The 17305-nt window shown below is 47.2% G+C and overlaps 1 protein-coding gene across 1 annotated transcript in view; it reads left to right on the top strand.

Annotated features, from left to right (window-relative positions):
- Positions 1–1565: 1565 nt before the first annotated feature.
- AMOT (angiomotin) overlaps positions 1566–17305 on the top strand; it is a 43762-nt gene continuing 28022 nt past the window's right edge. The window contains exons 1-4 of the mRNA XM_028092283.2: positions 1566–2437; positions 8825–9305; positions 14128–14272; positions 15145–15237. Coding sequence (XP_027948084.1) covers positions 1566–2437; positions 8825–9305; positions 14128–14272; positions 15145–15237 — 1591 coding nt within the window. The remainder of the gene's footprint in view (positions 2438–8824; positions 9306–14127; positions 14273–15144; positions 15238–17305) is intronic.

Consider the following 17305-nt stretch of genomic DNA (forward strand, 5'->3'; position numbering starts at 1 on the left):
ACAATTGGAAACCAGGTAGCAGTAATCATGCAAGAAGTGCAAAAAAGAAGAGAAGATGACCATTTTCTATCTACCATACACATCTTCTGGCCATTCCCTGCATGACTAAAGGAAAGGGATCATGTTTCCAGAGAGATTGGAGGCTGTTTGATATCATAGAAATCAGAGCCTGGGAGCCAGGATTACAGAGTTCTCATCTAAGAACCCGAGGCCGGTTAGGTTGACCTTTACTGTGACTTTTTCTGTGACATCATGCCCATGCTCCAACACCACTTAAGATCCTTAGAGTAAAACTTTCACTACTGAACATGAGTATTGAATTGCAGTACTTCACATGATAGATTCTGTCCAAAGAGTTTATGAGCCTCTGATGAATTTGTGTGTCCTATACCCTGCAGAGAGAGAGAGAGAGAGAGAGAGAGAGAGAGAAATAGAGATGTCACCTACTACTAGTTTCTCGGGTGGGAAAACAGAAGACAAGAAAAGAGGAATCAGTTGCTTAGGTTACCCTATAAATCCATTATCATGATTAGAATTTGAATCTTGAGGTGTCTTACTACCAATACCTGTTTCGCTCAACCCGTATTTCTTCCTTAAGAAGAATTAGTGGTGGTGGTGGTGGAGGGGGAGGGATACGGTATTCGTACCCTTTCTAGAAGGATGACCTTTTTTCTTTTTCAATTTCTAAATGCTGTCAGATGCACACTTCAAATGAAAGAGGGCTTCCCATTTAAGCTCCTCCTAGCCAACAACAACAGCAAAAAAAAAAAAAAAAAAAAAAAAAAAAATCTCAGTGACTATTCCTGGATGGCTGAAAGAGAAACTTTGTCAATAGCAGTTATCTCAAGCCCTTCTCTTATTAAGCCAAGGAGAATCCAAAATGGACAATACAAAAAGGATTTTTTTTTTTTAAAAAAAGCTATGTTTTAGAGTTTTATGAGATCAGAGAAAATGATTTGCGTCAAGCGGGGATCATTTCTACTCAGTGCAAGCCAAGCTCTCTTCACCTCTTATTTATTTTAGTTATTATTTGGCTTTTTGTAGCTCCCTTCACACGATGACCTGCTTTACAGATCCTGCCTGTGGGGTAAATTCTCCCTAGTGGCCTGCCCCCAGTGTCACGACCATAAGAATTGGATTTTTCATTTAAATAGAATACAGAGAGATGAACCTTCTGAGTAAGGACCTAGGAGAATTGCCCCCTCTGGTCATCCTACCTGACTGTTCCAGGTCTCCCCAGTTCTCTTAGAAGTTAAGTCAAGATTGGATATTTAACCCATGCCAAAAGCGAAAGAGGAAGCAGTGAGCTCTTATGCCCCCAAGTTCCTCATCATATCAATGCTAGAGCCAGGAGTCACCAACAATTAACCTATTAATTCTAGATTCAATTCTCTCCTTTGTCTCTGGAGTGGAATCCTCACCCCCAACTACCCATTTTCTTCCCCTTTAGAGGAATGATTTATCCATCAACTGGGTGTTAAGCTTCCTGTTTCCCCTTCCCAGGTCAAGGGCAGCCCAGGTGCCCAATTTCTCTCTCTCTTCACAAGGCACCACCAGCAATAGAGATGAGAAATTCTGAAGAACAGCCAAGTGGAGGAACCACAGTGTTGCAGCGTCTGCTACAAGAGCAGCTTCGCTATGGCAATCCTAATGAGAATCGCAACCTGCTTGCCATACACCAGCAAGCCACAGGGAATGGCCCTCCTTTCCCCAGTAGCAGTGGGAACCCAGGCCCTCAGAATGATGTGTTGAGTCCCCAAGACCACCACCAACAGCTTGTGGCTCATGCTGCTCGACAAGAACCCCAGGGGCAGGAAATCCAGGCAGAAAACATCATCATGGAGAAGCAGCTCTCCCCTAGAATGCAGAATAATGAAGAACTCCCAACCTATGAAGAAGCCAAGGTCCAGTCCCAGTACTTTCGGGGCCAACAGCATGCCAGTGTTGGAGCTGCCTTCTATGTCACTGGAGTCACCAACCAGAAGATGAGGACCGAGGGACGCCCATCGGTGCAGCGGCTCAATCCTGGGAAGATGCACCAGGATGAAGGACTCAGAGACCTTAAGCAAGGACATGTCCGCTCCTTAAGTGAACGACTAATGCAGATGTCACTGGCCACCAGTGGAGTTAAGGCCCATCCACCTGTCACCAGCGCTCCCCTCTCCCCACCACAACCCAGTGACCTCTACAAGACTCCCACAAGTTCCAGTGAATTCTACAAGGTCCAGGGGCCACCTCCCAGCCAGCATAGCCTGAAGGGCATGGAACACCGAGGCCCCCCACCAGAGTATCCCTTCAAGGGCATGCCACCCCAGTCTGTAGTGTGCAAGCCCCAAGAGCCAGGGCACTTCTATAGTGAGCATCGTCTGAACCAGCCAGGGAGAACAGAGGGGCAACTGATGAGGTATCAGCATCCCCCTGAGTATGGAGCAGCCAGGTAAGAGAGTTCCCTTTCTGTCATTTCCTGGCCTCATCCCCAACCAGCTTCTGCTGTGTGTTGGGAATCTGAAGGGAAGGAATGGGCAGGTGTTTGGTATGACAAACTCTGCAATGCATGGCTGGCCCCTGGCTTAGTAAATTTCCTGCCAACCTGAATTTCTAGCCTCTTCAGCCATTAGTGCTGTATTAATATTCCCTTGACTTTATAGGTTGAGCATGGCCCCAAATGCCTAGTGGATGAACAGGAACGCAAGTCTTGATTTCTACAGCTACACGCTGTCCTGTCTCCTGGGATTGTGAAGGAAGGGTCAGTGTGCCTCTTCTTGTGAGTTATTAAGCCCTTCCTGGAGGAGCAGAAGCAAGTTTTCCTGGACTTTAATCTGGAGTAGCCTGTCACTTTCAGTTGCTCCCTTCCACAGAACTCTCATCACTTTTTTAGGAACGAATCTTCCTGCAGAATTCCTATGATTCTTTCGGACACTAAGAATTAGACACCTAGATATTACTGTGGGGGGTGGGGAATATGTGCAGGTTCAGAATGTCACTTGCCTTGGATGTCCTGGCAGTTCATGAACTCTGCACTGCTTCATCTTTCTTCTGCAGAGTGTTTGTTAGTTGCCTGTCACGTTTTTGAACCATCTAAGTTAAACTCACGTCATGTCACATAGAACTTTTGGTCAGATGCTAAAATGCAGAAAGAATCATAGCCCCACGACTCCTTTACCACGTGTCATTAGTTCAGGAGGACTATTTCATATTGTCCGATTACTCCTAAATGTACTTTTGCATTATTCAGAGGCCCGTTGTCCCATTGCTATATCAACCGGACCTTATGATGCCATGATTCTCTTTGTTGTTCCTATTGTTACTGTTGGGGCCATGTCTCTGATCGGTGGGAGTTCAGCATATGGGGCAGAGGGGAAGGTTTTGACCATGGCCAACAACGATGGCAGTTTTGTGTGGCACTCCTGCCCTGTTACCATGGGTAATTATGGGTGACCATGAGGTTTGAAGTCCCTGGACCTGGAGGGGGGCGGTCCTTTTCCCAGATTAGGCCTGTGATCTCTTCGATGTCTAACTCTTCACCTCCTGTCTCCTTCTCACTTATTCGGGAAAGAACCGCTTGGCTTGAAGTTCATTGGGTGACTCAGGAGAGAAGGCAGTCAGGGGGTGGATTAGGGTGAAGGTAAGAGAATGCACCTGGCATTTCCTGGTATTTCGTTGGTTTCCCCTCCCCTCCAGGTCCTGTTTTATAGCCAGAAGCAATTCACTTTGAGCTCCACCCGTAACTTGGCCCGTTTAGGATTTTTTTTCCCCTTAACCAAGTTGATTTCCTAACCTTTTTCAACCTCTTCTGTGCAGTTCTCAAAGGGCAGGAGCCTAAGTTCTGATAAGTGCCTTAGAACAGGATATGGGGTAATGGACAGGGCCCTTCCGGTTTAAATGAGCAAGAACCTGATTCCCATCTGCCCAATGAAACGGAAGACCCAGGGAGGGGTTGGTCAGTCGGACTGCTTAGCTTAGTGGAAACCCATCCAAGCCAGCAAAATATCAATGAAGCTGGGGATTTTTGTTTTGCGCTTGCCATCAGCATGGAAGAGTCTGTGGGACTCTGTCCCTTATGTGGATGGATTGACGTCTGTTGCTTTGTGGGAGGGGAGCATGTTGGCTGGGGTGTGGAGCAGAATCCAAAGCCCCGCTTAGCACAAGGCCCGCCTTCCCAGGAAAGCTATTTTCAGAACTCATTCACCAGTATTGTTTGTGATCTGAAATGACTCCCACAGTGTTTGAAGCTAGATGGAAAAGCCCTTTGATCTGCCTAAATAAATAATAAGGAGCCCAAAGAGGGATTTTTTTTTTCCTCCCATACTGATTAAGCCACCAGAGAAATTTAGCTGCATATATTTTACAGGAAGATACTTGTAGTTTCTCTTTCCTCCTACGTTATCTGTGGAGCTCTCTCCCTATCCCCAGAAGCTGTAGAGCCCATGCTGATCCCCCTCTCTTGAGCAGAATTTTAATACACAGGTTAGCTCTATAGGTTTTTTTTTTTTTTTCTTCCCCTCTATGGGAGAGGAACAGGGTACTTGATATGCTCGGTGAATAATCAAACCTAAAACGGTCCTCATCGGAAGATGCTCTGTGTGAAGTTTGGGTCTGCATTAGACAAATTCTGGCAATAAAATTTCTTCAGGGCCTGGGGTGAGGGAGTGGCACCTGTTGACAAATTACTGGCAGGGGGAGGTAGTTGAACCGCTTTCCAGAAATGGACTGCTTTTAGGTGGTGACACATTTTTCCTCTTTTATTTCCTTGAACCAACTTGCTAGACAGTTTGTGAGTACCTTTCCAAGTAACTGCTGCTAGCAACCAATTAGATGACAAAATTCTTAGTTCTTAATCCATAAATTACAGATCAAGAATGAACAGCAAGGTCTTTGAACAAATTGCTGTTCAGAAAACCTTCGTTTGCTTTTAGAGGTGCAGTGAAAGGCTAGAGATTGGCTGTTCAAATTAACAAAATGTTATAAACAATTTTTTTTATTACTTCATCTTCCCTGTGCCCTCCTCCCCACTTGAAAAATAAATATCCCGAATGCCCAGAACTCCAGATGGGAAACAAGGCCAAGCCATCTGAAGAATTAAAAAATTTCTGAATCTTTGTCTTTCTAAGCGCTGAGCCTTTTCTGCATCTGGGGTTTACACATTTATCAAGTGCTTTTTGAAAATGAAAACCTTTCTGTTTGTGAAGCAGCCACCTCCTTTCAATTGTTGAAATCATGCCCAGATCTGAGGTTTCTTGAAATCCTTGTTTAGTGGAATCTAAGTGTGACCTAACGCTGTAGTTCAGAGCAGAGCTGGTTGTGCAAGAGAAACAATCGAGAATCTGCAGGCCCCTCCAGGATTCACAGATCCACCGTCACAGAGCCTGGGAAAGGCAGTTTCTGTGGGGAGAATAAATTGGGTTCCAGGCTGTTGGTGGCACCTGCTCTGGTGAGAGTGTGCATGTGTGGGTTTGCACACGTGTGGGCCAGGAGTGTGTGGTGTGTGGGTGTGTGGGGAGGAGGCATGTGTGTGTGTGTGTGTGTGTGTGTGTGTGTATGTGACTGAGGAGGGCGGGGGCTCCCAGTGAGGTGGCAGAGTGGAAGGTGCTGTGTCAGCTCCATGGACAGGCTTTTGCTTTCCCTTTGTGTCATCACAAGCCGTCTTTGGGAAGGAGTACCCCCCCCACCCCGGCTTTGGGGAAGGATGCTGATTTTGGTCATTGGTCTCTGCCCTGTGTGTATGCCTCGTCCTCCCCTTTTCCACGGAGCCCCAGGGGCCCAAGTTGTCTTGGGAGGGAGCTGGATGAAGGGAGGGAAGGGGTAGGGAGGCAGGTCAGGGCTTCCACGGGATCAGGTGATTCTATTGTCTGCCGGCAACTTGTTGTTCCTGGCTAATATGTCAGCGGGAAGCCATTCACACTGCTGTGCCTTAGAAGCACTTGGGGAGTGTGCCACTGGCCCAGCTGCCACCTGTATTATTACAGTCCTTACTATTACTCTTGTTATTTCATCCTCAATGTACTTTTGCTTCCTCTGACATCCCCCCCCTCCCCCAGCCTCTTCCCCATCCCTGTCATGCCTCGGTCCCCTTCTCTCAGGGGGAACTTCACCCGAGTGTTAATACAGTCCTGCTTTTTTTTTGTGGTGGGTGGATGCTGGAGCCCAGATGGAGTTCGTTGGCTGGAGGGCTTTCTCTCCTTTTGTGACTGCCCAAGCCTTGCTTCATGTTTGCAAACCTGCCAGGGACGGACTGCCTTGGTTTTCCCAACATCATGGTGCACTGAAATCTGCTTCCTTTTCCAGCCTGGGGAGCCCGAGAGGGGCAGCTACCTTGTCTCCGTTTATTTCTAAGTAGAGCTCAGAGTCAAGGCCAGAGCTATTGCTGTCCTGGGCTTATCTGGCTCCAGAGACCTCTTTCTGGAGACCTTGTGGTCTCCTCCTTCCCGAGGCCCCTGGGAGGCCATGTACTGTCCAGGGCATGGAGGGGCCTTTCAGCCTCCAGGCAGGAGGGAGGCCAGTGGCTGGTCTGTTTGAGAGAGAGGCCTGGACTGCCGATGGGGCCCAGAGGAGCTGGGGGGAGGAAGCCCACTTCAGAACTGGGCATTCAGTCTTTAAAAGAGAATGCCTCCCAGGCCCGGGGTTTCCAAATCCTGGCAATAAGGATGAAGATTAATTTGGTCACTTTTCCCTTAAATTACAAGAGCTGGATTGGAGAACATGAAATTTAAGCCCCTCTCTTCTGCCCAGGAGATCCAAAAGCCCTAACAAATCCCAATACATAATATTTTAACTCTAGGGATATATAAAAATTATAATAGCTCTTACTCAAAGAGGAGGGAGCGCACAGAGCCCGTTTTACCCCTAAGGACCCCGAAGATCCATGGTGCAGAAAATGGGGAAAGACTCTTTCCCAAATAAATTTATAAATAGCTCCCAGGCTTTTGATTGGATGAGTGTTTTGAGCACTTCCAAAGAAAGATAATATACGGTAGCAACTTTCCAGGTATAATAATGGGAACCGTGTAAATTCTTCTGTCCACCAATAGGTCGCATTCCCTCTTCAGTATTCAGCAATTACTGATAGTGCCGTATGTATGGAATTGGAAGAACGTCAGTACAACAGAGGCATCGATGGGGCTGAGATACAGAACCCAGGGCTTGAGCAGGTTTGAGGGCTCTGGCAAGCATCTGGGTTATTGGGTATCCATTAGCAAGTGTTTGGAATGACTTTGCAGCCATAAAAAAGCCCTTACAGCGAGGATCTCTTGTAGGGATAGATACGTGAACAATAATGATAACTGAAATGTATGTGGGAGGGATGTGCTTTAGCATCTGGAATGCGAGTTAAAAGTTAATTGCTTCTAGTGATTTGTCCCAGTTCCACCATGAATTTTATGCAATTTAGTGCAAAGATTAAATGGATATCCCATAAGTAAAATCCCTAACAGGGTCAACCTATCTCACTGGGAGGTAGATAAGAGACTCTTTGTAATTCCTGTCCAGCTCAAAAATGAGAAGAGCCCAGTCTTTTTGTAATTCATTTGTGACCTCAGGAACAAAACAGGCTCATGCAGATTAAGTACCATGAGCAAGGTTACACAGCCAGTCGGCAGCAGAAAAGGTCTCCAGATTCTGTTGGGATCCAAATCCCATGCTCTTAGCCATCTGTCTTCCCTGAATGGGGAAATATCAACTGTAGGACAAGCATCCACAGGATGTGGGAGTATATGAGGTTAGTTGGGCATGGGCTGGGGGATGAACAGGCTTTTCGTCTTCAGTGTATACTTACAGATATTCTTGCTGGTAGTGCTGATGGTGGAAGTGATCCATTTACATACTGTCCTTATTTCCCTTAATGGCAAACAGTCCGGTAGTAGGTACAAAAATGGGAGAGCCACATTAAACCATGTACAGAAGTTCTCTTTGTGGCACTTTCTATAAGAAATCAATCTGGGATCTGAACATCATTGTGTGGAAGTCAATGTATTATGGTAGTAGAAGGAGCAGAAAAAGGGAATTTGGACATAGGGGTTCTACCCTGGCACTACCAATAAGTCATTCTGTGATATCTGACAGATTGCTTCCTTTCTCTTGGACTTCAGTTTCCCCGTCTGTCCAGTGACAGAGTGGATTAAATTATTTCTTGAAAGCTTTTCCATTCCTTACATTTTGTGATTCAGTTCATCAAAAATAGTATGACAGTGTTGCCCGTCATCCCCTCCAAACCTTGGTATCATCGCTGCTAATGGGCCTCACTCAGTTATTAACTATAATCAACAATACTGCTTTGGTGTCTCTAGCATAATAAGGATCTACACATCCTTCAGTAATGTTTTGTGAATATAGGAATTAAGAAAGAGAGCTGCCAATAGCGAGAAGAGGACTGATTTTGACTACAGTTTGCCATTTCCTTGTGGGCAAGTGGAACACATTTTCTGAATTTGACTCTTTACATGTGCTGACCACATAGAGAATGTCAGAGAAGGTTTCGTTTAAAATAATGACATGAAAATTACCTTCTGGAAGACTCACTTAAGATGCTTACATTTGAGCAACAAGAGCACAGGTGCGCGTCACTTAGATTTTCACCAAGTGATCCTGGAGGTCACGTGGTTCCATCCTCCAAGGGATCACACCTCTGTCAGGCACTCACAGGTCAGGCCTGGAAAGGGCTGTGGAGCTCTGTGCCGAGATTTCTGAGTCTAACCCTGCCTGCTGCTCAGCTTGCGGGTCTCCTTGAGGGAGGGGGCACCGGAAGCCCCCTCATCTCACTTCCTCGCACCCTTGTGCCCCAGTGCCGTGGGTGAAAGCTTAACCTGAGCGTGTAAACCATGTTTTCCAGGCCGGCGCAGGACATCTCATTGCCACTGTCGGCCCGGAGCTCACGGCCTCACAGCCCTACTTCTTCCCTCACGTCTGGGGGTTCCTTGTCCTTGCTGCAGTCTCCGCCAGCCACGAGATTGTCTCCTGCCCAACACCCCTTGGTGCCAAGCCAAGGAGACCACTCAGCTCACCTGCCTAGGCCACAGCAGCATTTCCTCCCGACCCCGGCTCACCAGAGCGATCATTACCGGCCGCCTCAGCCCGGCCTGAGCCCGCCGCAGCCGCACCACCACCACCACCACCAGCAGCCCCAGCCGGGTGAAGCCTATCCAGCTATGCCCCGGGCTCAGCAGTCCTCCGCCTCCTATCAGCCAATGCCAGCGGACCCGTTTGCCATTGTTTCCAGAGCCCAGCAGATGGTTGAGATCCTGTCGGATGAGAACCGGAACTTGCGACAGGAACTGGAAGGATGCTACGAGAAGGTGGCGAGACTGCAGAAGGTGAGGCCTCCGTTTCAGGGTAGCCGAGTCTTCCTTCGATCTCCTCGTGTGTTAGGCGCGGGCCTTCTAGATTCTCGTATCCGAAGGTTAGATATGGACCCAACTTTGCAAAAAGCCCTCTGCCTGTCTTTCTAGGAGGAGTCGCATTTTACACTCATGTGGGGAGAAAAGAACATATTCGTAGTTTTCCCAGCTACCGTAGCCCTAATGAAAACTGAATGGATTGTTTTCGAATTCTGGAGGGCCGAGAAACTTCCTCAGAAGGTCAAGAACACTGGCGATGTCTGTATAGGTGAAGGTCCTGCCAGCCTAAAGACCTTGTGTCTTGGTTATATTTTCCCAAATAACTGGATTTGGATCTTAAATGTAAAACCATAAACTCCCACAAACATCTCACCACTGAAGTTAGATCATGCCCTGCCTCGTTCTGGAAGGGGCTTAGAACACTTTTCCAAGTGGGAGTTCTCATAGGAACTCTTTTTCAACACCTCGTCCTTTGCCTTCTCTTTGCTTTGGCTTTTCCCTGCAGCTCACATTCAACATCTGCGGGCTTTCTCTGGTGTGTGTGTGGTGGGGGGGGGGGTGGCAGGAGGGGCTTAGCACCACAGCTGGGTGACAGGTGACAGTCCTAGGCTGAGGAAGTAGAAAAAGCAGTGTATGTCCCATAGAGTTCACATTCTTCCCTGGGCCCCTCCTGTCTCCTCCAGCTGGGACTTTAGCTCTCGAGTGCCCTAAGCTAAGAACCTTAGCTCTTGCCTTCCAGTGGCTGTCGGTGAATAGGGTGATACCTTTGGCAGCTTCTTTGCAGCTTTTGTCATTGTGGAGCTCATGTGGTTTGATCTCCCGACAATGTGAACTGTTTGGGGAGGTGAGGGTGAAGGTGTGGGAGGGAGGGGACATTGCCCGGTTTTGTTCAGCAACTCTGTCCTTAGGAGACACTCAGGAGTGGAAATTTCAGGGGCCTGAATGAAACTGAGAATTTGTAAACACCAGATCTGGGTCCTAAAGTAGAGGAGGGCTTACTGTCAGCCGAGTATTCTTATGTAACAGAAACACCCCCCCCCACACAGGGTCCCAAAATCTGGGTGGGGTTTGTTAGGGTTCAGTGAGAACTGTTTCTCCCTGGCTTTGCCCCCAATTTTCCACTGTCTGCCTCCTCTCATTTAACTATACGCCAACCCCCACCCCCCCAGATCATATCGGTGCAACAAATTAATCCTATTCACGCACTAAAAGCAGACTGGCCCGGTTTGGCTGATTGGGTTTAACTGTTGACACCCCTCCCCAAACTCTCTGTTCAGGGTGGCCCCGGCCCCACCTTTGATGCAGTGATCCGGAAGATGGGTGACGGGGAAGAGGAGCCGAATAGGATTTGTGGCATTGTTGTTTGCTTGTTCCCCAGCGAGGGGCAAGATGCCTCAACCAGGTGTAATTGAGTGCTGGGGGAAGTGAAGGCTGACCCGAGGCTGCAGTGGATTAGAGGCCTAAGTGAGGTAGGAAAGGAAAAGGAAAGTGGGAAGAGTATGGTAGGTATCAGCTGGTGCTAGAAAAAAATACAGAGGCCCGAGGCTCATGAGGGGAATAAATGAGACAGAAACCCACCACCACCTCCCTCTTCCTTGCCCCCACCATCCCCGACCAAACCAGTGTGTCTGCCCTTCTGTGACTTCTTTTCCTGGAAGGTCCTGTTGAGGGATGTAAAACTCGCCCATTTGGAGTATCTACACGGGGCAGGGTGGGGGAGGGGGGAGAAAGATTGGTACCAGATCTCGAAATAGTACTCTGAACAACGTGAGTAAACGGCCTGCCTTCCAGGTGTGGCATTCTGTGGGGAACTGGAAAGCCTTGCCCTCTAAAGGCTGCCCAGTGCAGACTAAGACCAAGCCTGCTCTTTCAAATGGAAATGTTTGTTTTCTGTACCCCGCACTTGAATTTCGTGCAAAAGCTTGATCAGGCCCAGGCCTTGCAGATCTTGTCTCTAAATGCCATTCACCACCAGTTTTCACCTTCTGTGCTGCTATCTTGGTGCCATCTGCAAGGAGAAAAACATTCTGGAGCCTGCTCTTTTCTGTGGTGTAAGCCTCATTTGTTTGCAGGCAGTCCTGCCTCGGGCATAATTTTGGAGCCGGGGCAAGTGGAATCTGAGTTGTTTGGTAACCCCACCTTTCCCCCAGTATCCCACTGGGGGCCTGATATTTCTCCCCATAAAATACCCTGAGCTTTGTTAAGGAGGATAGTGGGAAACTGAGAAGGAATGCAAAATGGGGTTGCAGGAGTCAAATTTATTTTGCAAATTGCCTCATAGGCCACGGGGTTTATTTATCTTATACAAATTATATGCAAATATCTCTGTGGTTATTTCATGTGCAGTGAAGCTCTACTGGTTACAGAAAGACTCTGGAGTCTAATTTCTTAGTTTCTTCCCGATTTGCGCTGATTTGAGGCAAGACCCTTTCTCTTTGAGGTTTTGTGTGTATGGTTTCTTTTTTCCCCCCATTTTACAAGATTTGCAGTGGTGTCATAAAACATAACTCTGATCATGAATTTCTGTTCAAAAATCTGTACTGGTGGGCGCCTGGGTGGCTCAGTTGGTTAAGCGACTGCCTTCGGCTCAGGTCATGATCCCGGAGTCCCGGGATCGGGTCCCGCATCGGGCTCCCTGCTCGGCAGGGAGTCTGCTTCTCCCTCTGACCCTCTCCCCTCTCGTGCTCTCTCTCTATCTCATTCTCTCTCTCAAATAAATAAATAGAATCTTTAAAAAAAAAAATCTGTACTGGTTTCCCACTGACTACGGGATAAAGTCCAAATACCTGGCATGAAAGCCCTTTTATGATCTGACTCCAGTCTATCTTTACAGCCAGACCTCACCAGCTTCCCTCCGTGTACCCCACAGTGTCCAGCCAAATGAGACTACGGGTCATTCTGGGAATGCATTCACTCACTCAGAATAGAACACCCTTCCCCTCACCTCTGCTCATTGAAATCTGACCTAGCTTTTAGGATCTGACTGGAAATGCCACCGCCGCCCGAAAGTGGTCTCCTCTCCCTTCACCCCAACCAGGAATAATCTTTTCCTCCCCTGCACTTTTGTAGCACTTACTTCTACCGCTCTGAGTAAGGCATCCTTCTCTTTATTCTTTTATTTGATTACATCGAAAGCTCCTTGAAGGGAAATAATGTCCTCATTCATACCTACACACCCCACGGGTATTTTATTTTTTACTTTTATTTTCCTTTATTTTTTTTCTGATTATCTTTTTTTAAAATTCTTTTATGAACGTATAATGTATTATCTGTTTCAGGGGTACAGGTCTGTGATTCATCAGTCTTACACAGTTCACAGCACTCACCATAGCACATACCCTCCCCAATGTCCATCACCCAGCCACCCCATCCCTCCCACCCGCCTCTACTCCAGCAACCCTCAGCTTGTTTCCTGAGATTAAGTCTCTTATGGTTTGTCTCCGTCTCTGGTTTCGTCTTGTTTCATTTTTCCCTCCCTTCCTCTATGATCCTCTGTCTTACTTCTCTAATTCCTCATATCAGTGAGATCATAGGATACTTGTCTTTCTCTGATTGACTTATTTCGCTTAGCATAATACCCTCTAGTTCCATCCACATCCGTGCAAATGGCCAGATTTCATTTCTTGATGGCTGCATAATATTCCATCGTACATATATCTACCACATCTTCTTTATCCATTCATCTGTTGATGGACATCTAGGCTCTTTCCATAGTTTGGCTATTGTGGACATTTTAAAGAGCTCTGTAACTCTTTGGCCCATGGTGAAGGTTTGTTAGAGTGAATTGAACTACTGCATAAGGGCTGAGGCTTAAGCGTTTTTAGGATTCGACTCTGCCACTGACTTGATCTCAGAAAGGTCAATTTCACTTTTCCCTCTGCTACAACAGGGGAGAAGGTGTCCTTGTAAAGGTGGATAGCAGGGCACATAGAAATAAACATGTGAAAGCCCTTTGGACACTCGGAAATAATGTTATCTACATACTATATAGTGTCAGTAGTATTTTCAAAATTAAGAAAATTCTTTTTTTAAAAAAAGATTTTATTTATCCATTTGACACAGAGAGAGACACAGCAAGAGAGGGAATACAGGCAGGGGAGTGGGAGAGGGAGAAGCAGGCCTCCCGCAGAGCAGGGAACCTGATGCAGGGCTCCATCCCAGGACTCTAGGATCATGACCTGAGCCGAAGGCAGATGCCCAATGACTGAGCCACCCAGGCGTGCCAAAATTAAGAAAATTCTTACGCAGAAATGAAAATCATTTATAACTATACTTATGAAATTTATTCTCTCCTATCGTCTTCTCTGAAGGCAGAAAGCGTATTTGTTTTTAACGTGAGGGAATCTCATGACCCTGTGAATTAGTTCCTGAGCTGAATGTTGACTTTAGAAATCCTTCTGGGGGGCATCTGGGGGGCTCAGTCAGTTAAGCGTCCAACTCTTGGTTTCGGCTCAGGTCGTGATCTCAGGGTTCTGGGATTGAGCCCCATGTAGGGCTCCGTGCTCAGTGCAGGGTCTCCTTGAGATTTATTCTCCCTCTCCCTCTGCCCCTCCCCCGACCCTGCCCATGCACTACAGATCTCGCTCTCAAATAAATAAATCTTTTTTTTTTTTTTTTTTTTTTTTTTTTTTTAAGAAATCCTTCTGGGAAACTTTTCTTATCTGACTGTGTTATGCTGGCCTCCTAGCCACCTGTAAAGCCCTGGGAGAAGCTGTCGTTAAGGATTTGCATATATGCTTTCAGACCATCTATCCCATTAAGCTCCTACCATCCCCACTATCTTTCCTTTTTTTTTCAGGTGGAGACAGAAATCCAGCGTGTCTCGGAGGCGTATGAGAACCTTGTAAAATCATCCTCCAAAAGAGAGGCCCTGGAGAAAGCCATGAGAAACAAGCTTGAGGGTGAAATTCGAAGGATGCATGACTTCAACAGGGATCTGAGAGGTGAGAGGGTCACTTCTGAAGCATTGGCCAAGATGGCGAAGGGAAGGGCTGAGGAGTATACATTGAGGCTCTCAGGGCTTGTCCAGCCCACTAGTATGGCCAGTAAGTTGCAGGGCATAGACCGAGCTAGGTTTTGGCGACTGCAGCAGAACTTGGTCCCAAGCTTGCTTAACCAGAGTGGGATGAGCCGAGGTGTTAATTAGACAGTATCCCCCCGGCCCCCCGCCGGGACTCCTGGACCCGCCTGGCCTGCCCCACAATCCATGCTGCCTTTCTCCTTGAGAGGTTTTGCAGAGGTCTGTCTGTCTTTGGGCTGTGCAAGCTTGAAATAGTGATGTCCTCCATTGTTTCTGGGACTCCCTCCTTTTATTTTTACCTTAACACGATGATACTGAAGATGGGGAGAAATGACCACCTTCAAAACTGATGACCTTGGGGATATTATTTTCTGTCTTTGGACTTAAGATTGTCTTACTGATAAAATGAGACAACTGAACTAGACACTGCCCATGGCCCCCTTCTAGCTTTGATGTTCCATGATTTTAAAGACTTCATAATAACTTTGATGCTCTTTTTCCTGGCAAATGAAAGATGTCATATATTCAGGGATAGATTCCTTCATCGGAATTAAGAATTCGGCACTTCGGTTTTGTCAGGGAGGGGTGAAAGTGTTAAGTGCTCACCTCCTCCTTCCCAACCACGGTTTAGTGTTGTTTGGGGCTCCACATTTGTAAATCTATGTCTGTGTCACCTATTCTTGGGTAACAAGAAGAAGCAGGCTTATTTTGCCCAAGATCAGTACTTAGAGGGCACACGCCATGTGCTTGGAAGTTTGTGTATGAGGCCCTGTTGATTGTCTCTGAATTCCACAGAGCGTCTAGAGACTGCCAACAAGCAGCTTGCGGAGAAGGAATATGAGGGATCAGAAGATACCAGAAAAACCATCTCTCAGCTCTTTGCAAAAAGTAAGTTTGAAAGCTCTGGCAGCAGGTATTAATGTGTGATTGGGAGCCAGATGTGTAAAAAGGTCACACAGTTCTGCATATCCTTCTAGAACAGCCGGGACAGAACGAATGCCATCTAGGGGTTCTTCTTCCTGTTCAAGCATAAAGCTGGGATTCCTGTTCTTTTTTCCTCCAAGGCCAAGAAGGCTGCTTGCCACATTTAGCCACATCAACATGGCTCCTTCTGTATTAGACCAGAGAAGCCCCTTGAAATCCCTGCTTTTGTCACAAGCTAGCTGAAAGGGACCTTTAGTGAACATGGGGTCTCTGCATGTTGGAGGGATTTATTGTTGAAGGCTCCCTGGGCTGGCTGTGGTAGAGACAGGATTAACATGCGCCATCGATGATGAGCGTTTGGAATACCTAATCGGCACCTGCGGCTCCCTTAGTTAAACACCCCGTATTACATCATATGGTTCCATATTGATCAAAGGAGTCTCCTATTCGAGCCCAAAGTTGAGAGTCCCGGGCCTTAGTGAATTTCCTTCACTGCCATGGCCTGAGCTACTGACTCTGGTCACAGAGTTGGAGGATGTGGGGGAGGGCAGAAGTACATCTTCCTCATAATAGTGTTTCCTTTGTCTGGAAATGCTCCGAGGACCGTGACAATGAACTAATCCTCTTCTTTATCGGTCCCTAATAGACTCCACCCAGCTAGACAATGCCTCATTCTTTCCAATTGCCACAATAAAACCAGCAATAAAAACTCTGCAGTGGGTTGAGCCCATAGGGGGAAACAGACGAACTACCCTCACTCTGCAGATGCCCGTGATTGGTGCTGCCTACCCCCTGCCCCCGCCTCCCTGTGGCTCCCAGCTGGAGTAGCGCACGGTGGGGACTTGTCAGGCCCCATCTTCGCGGGGCCTCCACATGCCTCTTTCAAGTCATTCCACGCAGCTTCCAGTCAGCTTTTACAAGTTTGTTTGATCTTCACTTACAATATCCCCCTCCCTCCCTGGGTTGCTCTGTTGTGCACTGGCCTTAGAAGTGGGGCTTTTTTTCTTCCTCATTTCCCCGAGCCTCCTGTTCCTTTGTCAGTCTGTCTCAGAGGGAAGAATGCAGTTTTTCCGGTGTCCTCAGTACCTGGTGTAAATTGTTGCTCTTGGGGTGTCGCGGTGACCCTGGAAGCGGGTTCCCTGGTGGAGAACGTGGTGGCCCCCCAGGACAAAACAAAACAAAAGAGAAAATGTATGGAGTCTTGCCCCGGATCTGCTAGTTCATCCTCCTTCCTCCCTGTGTGGCAACGGTATTTCAGGGGTCCTGGGAGCTCAGCTACTGGTTTATAAAATGCGGGAACTTAATAGATAAAAAGTGTATTAACGGCAGGGGCAAAGGCTGCCGCATGGTTCTAGAAGGGAAAAATGGACTTGAAAAGCCTCCCTGGGGAATGTGTTCCACTTACCCTCGAGAGGCCAAACCAACACAACCCTAGGAGAAGGCAGTCTGGTTAGAAAGAGTTTAGAACAGCCTGGCCTTAAGTATGGGCTCCGCTGTGTGCTCATTTACTAATTGGGAGACCGCGCACAAGTTACTCAGGCCCTCAGGGTCTCTGTCTTTTCATATACAAAATGGAGAAGAGAATAACACTTTTCCTTGCAGGGGAGTCCTTCTGAGGACTAAGTTAGCACGATACTTGGTAGGCATTTAGTATTTGACAACTGCTCATTTCTTTCCAAGGTACAGCTGAATAGGTAAGTAACACCAGAGTGGGAAGGAAGGCGAGCCTGCCCTATTAAAGTTTCTCTTACAAACTTAAGTATCATGGTCTCCAGAGGAAGGGCACTCTACCTCCAAATGAGAATCAAAACTGCTCCTTTGAGTCTCTGGCATGAGGCCTGTCCTAGGTAAAAGGGGAGGGTCCTAGAAAGGCCGAGGGGATGATTACACGTGTCTTGTTCTTCTGTACCTACGATGCAATCCTGGACTTACTTCAGTTGGAAAATAATGTTAGTAAAGAGTGGGATTTGGAGTTTTATACATTCTGTGAAATACCATTTTTAGACTGATTTAGTATACTGTCACGAGATAA

This window comes from Eumetopias jubatus, unplaced genomic scaffold (genome assembly GCF_037043125.1).
Source record: "Eumetopias jubatus isolate StellerSeaLion01/CBP00866 unplaced genomic scaffold, mEumJub1_p1.0 scaffold_11, whole genome shotgun sequence".
In the NCBI taxonomy this organism is placed as follows: Eukaryota; Metazoa; Chordata; class Mammalia; order Carnivora; family Otariidae; genus Eumetopias; species Eumetopias jubatus.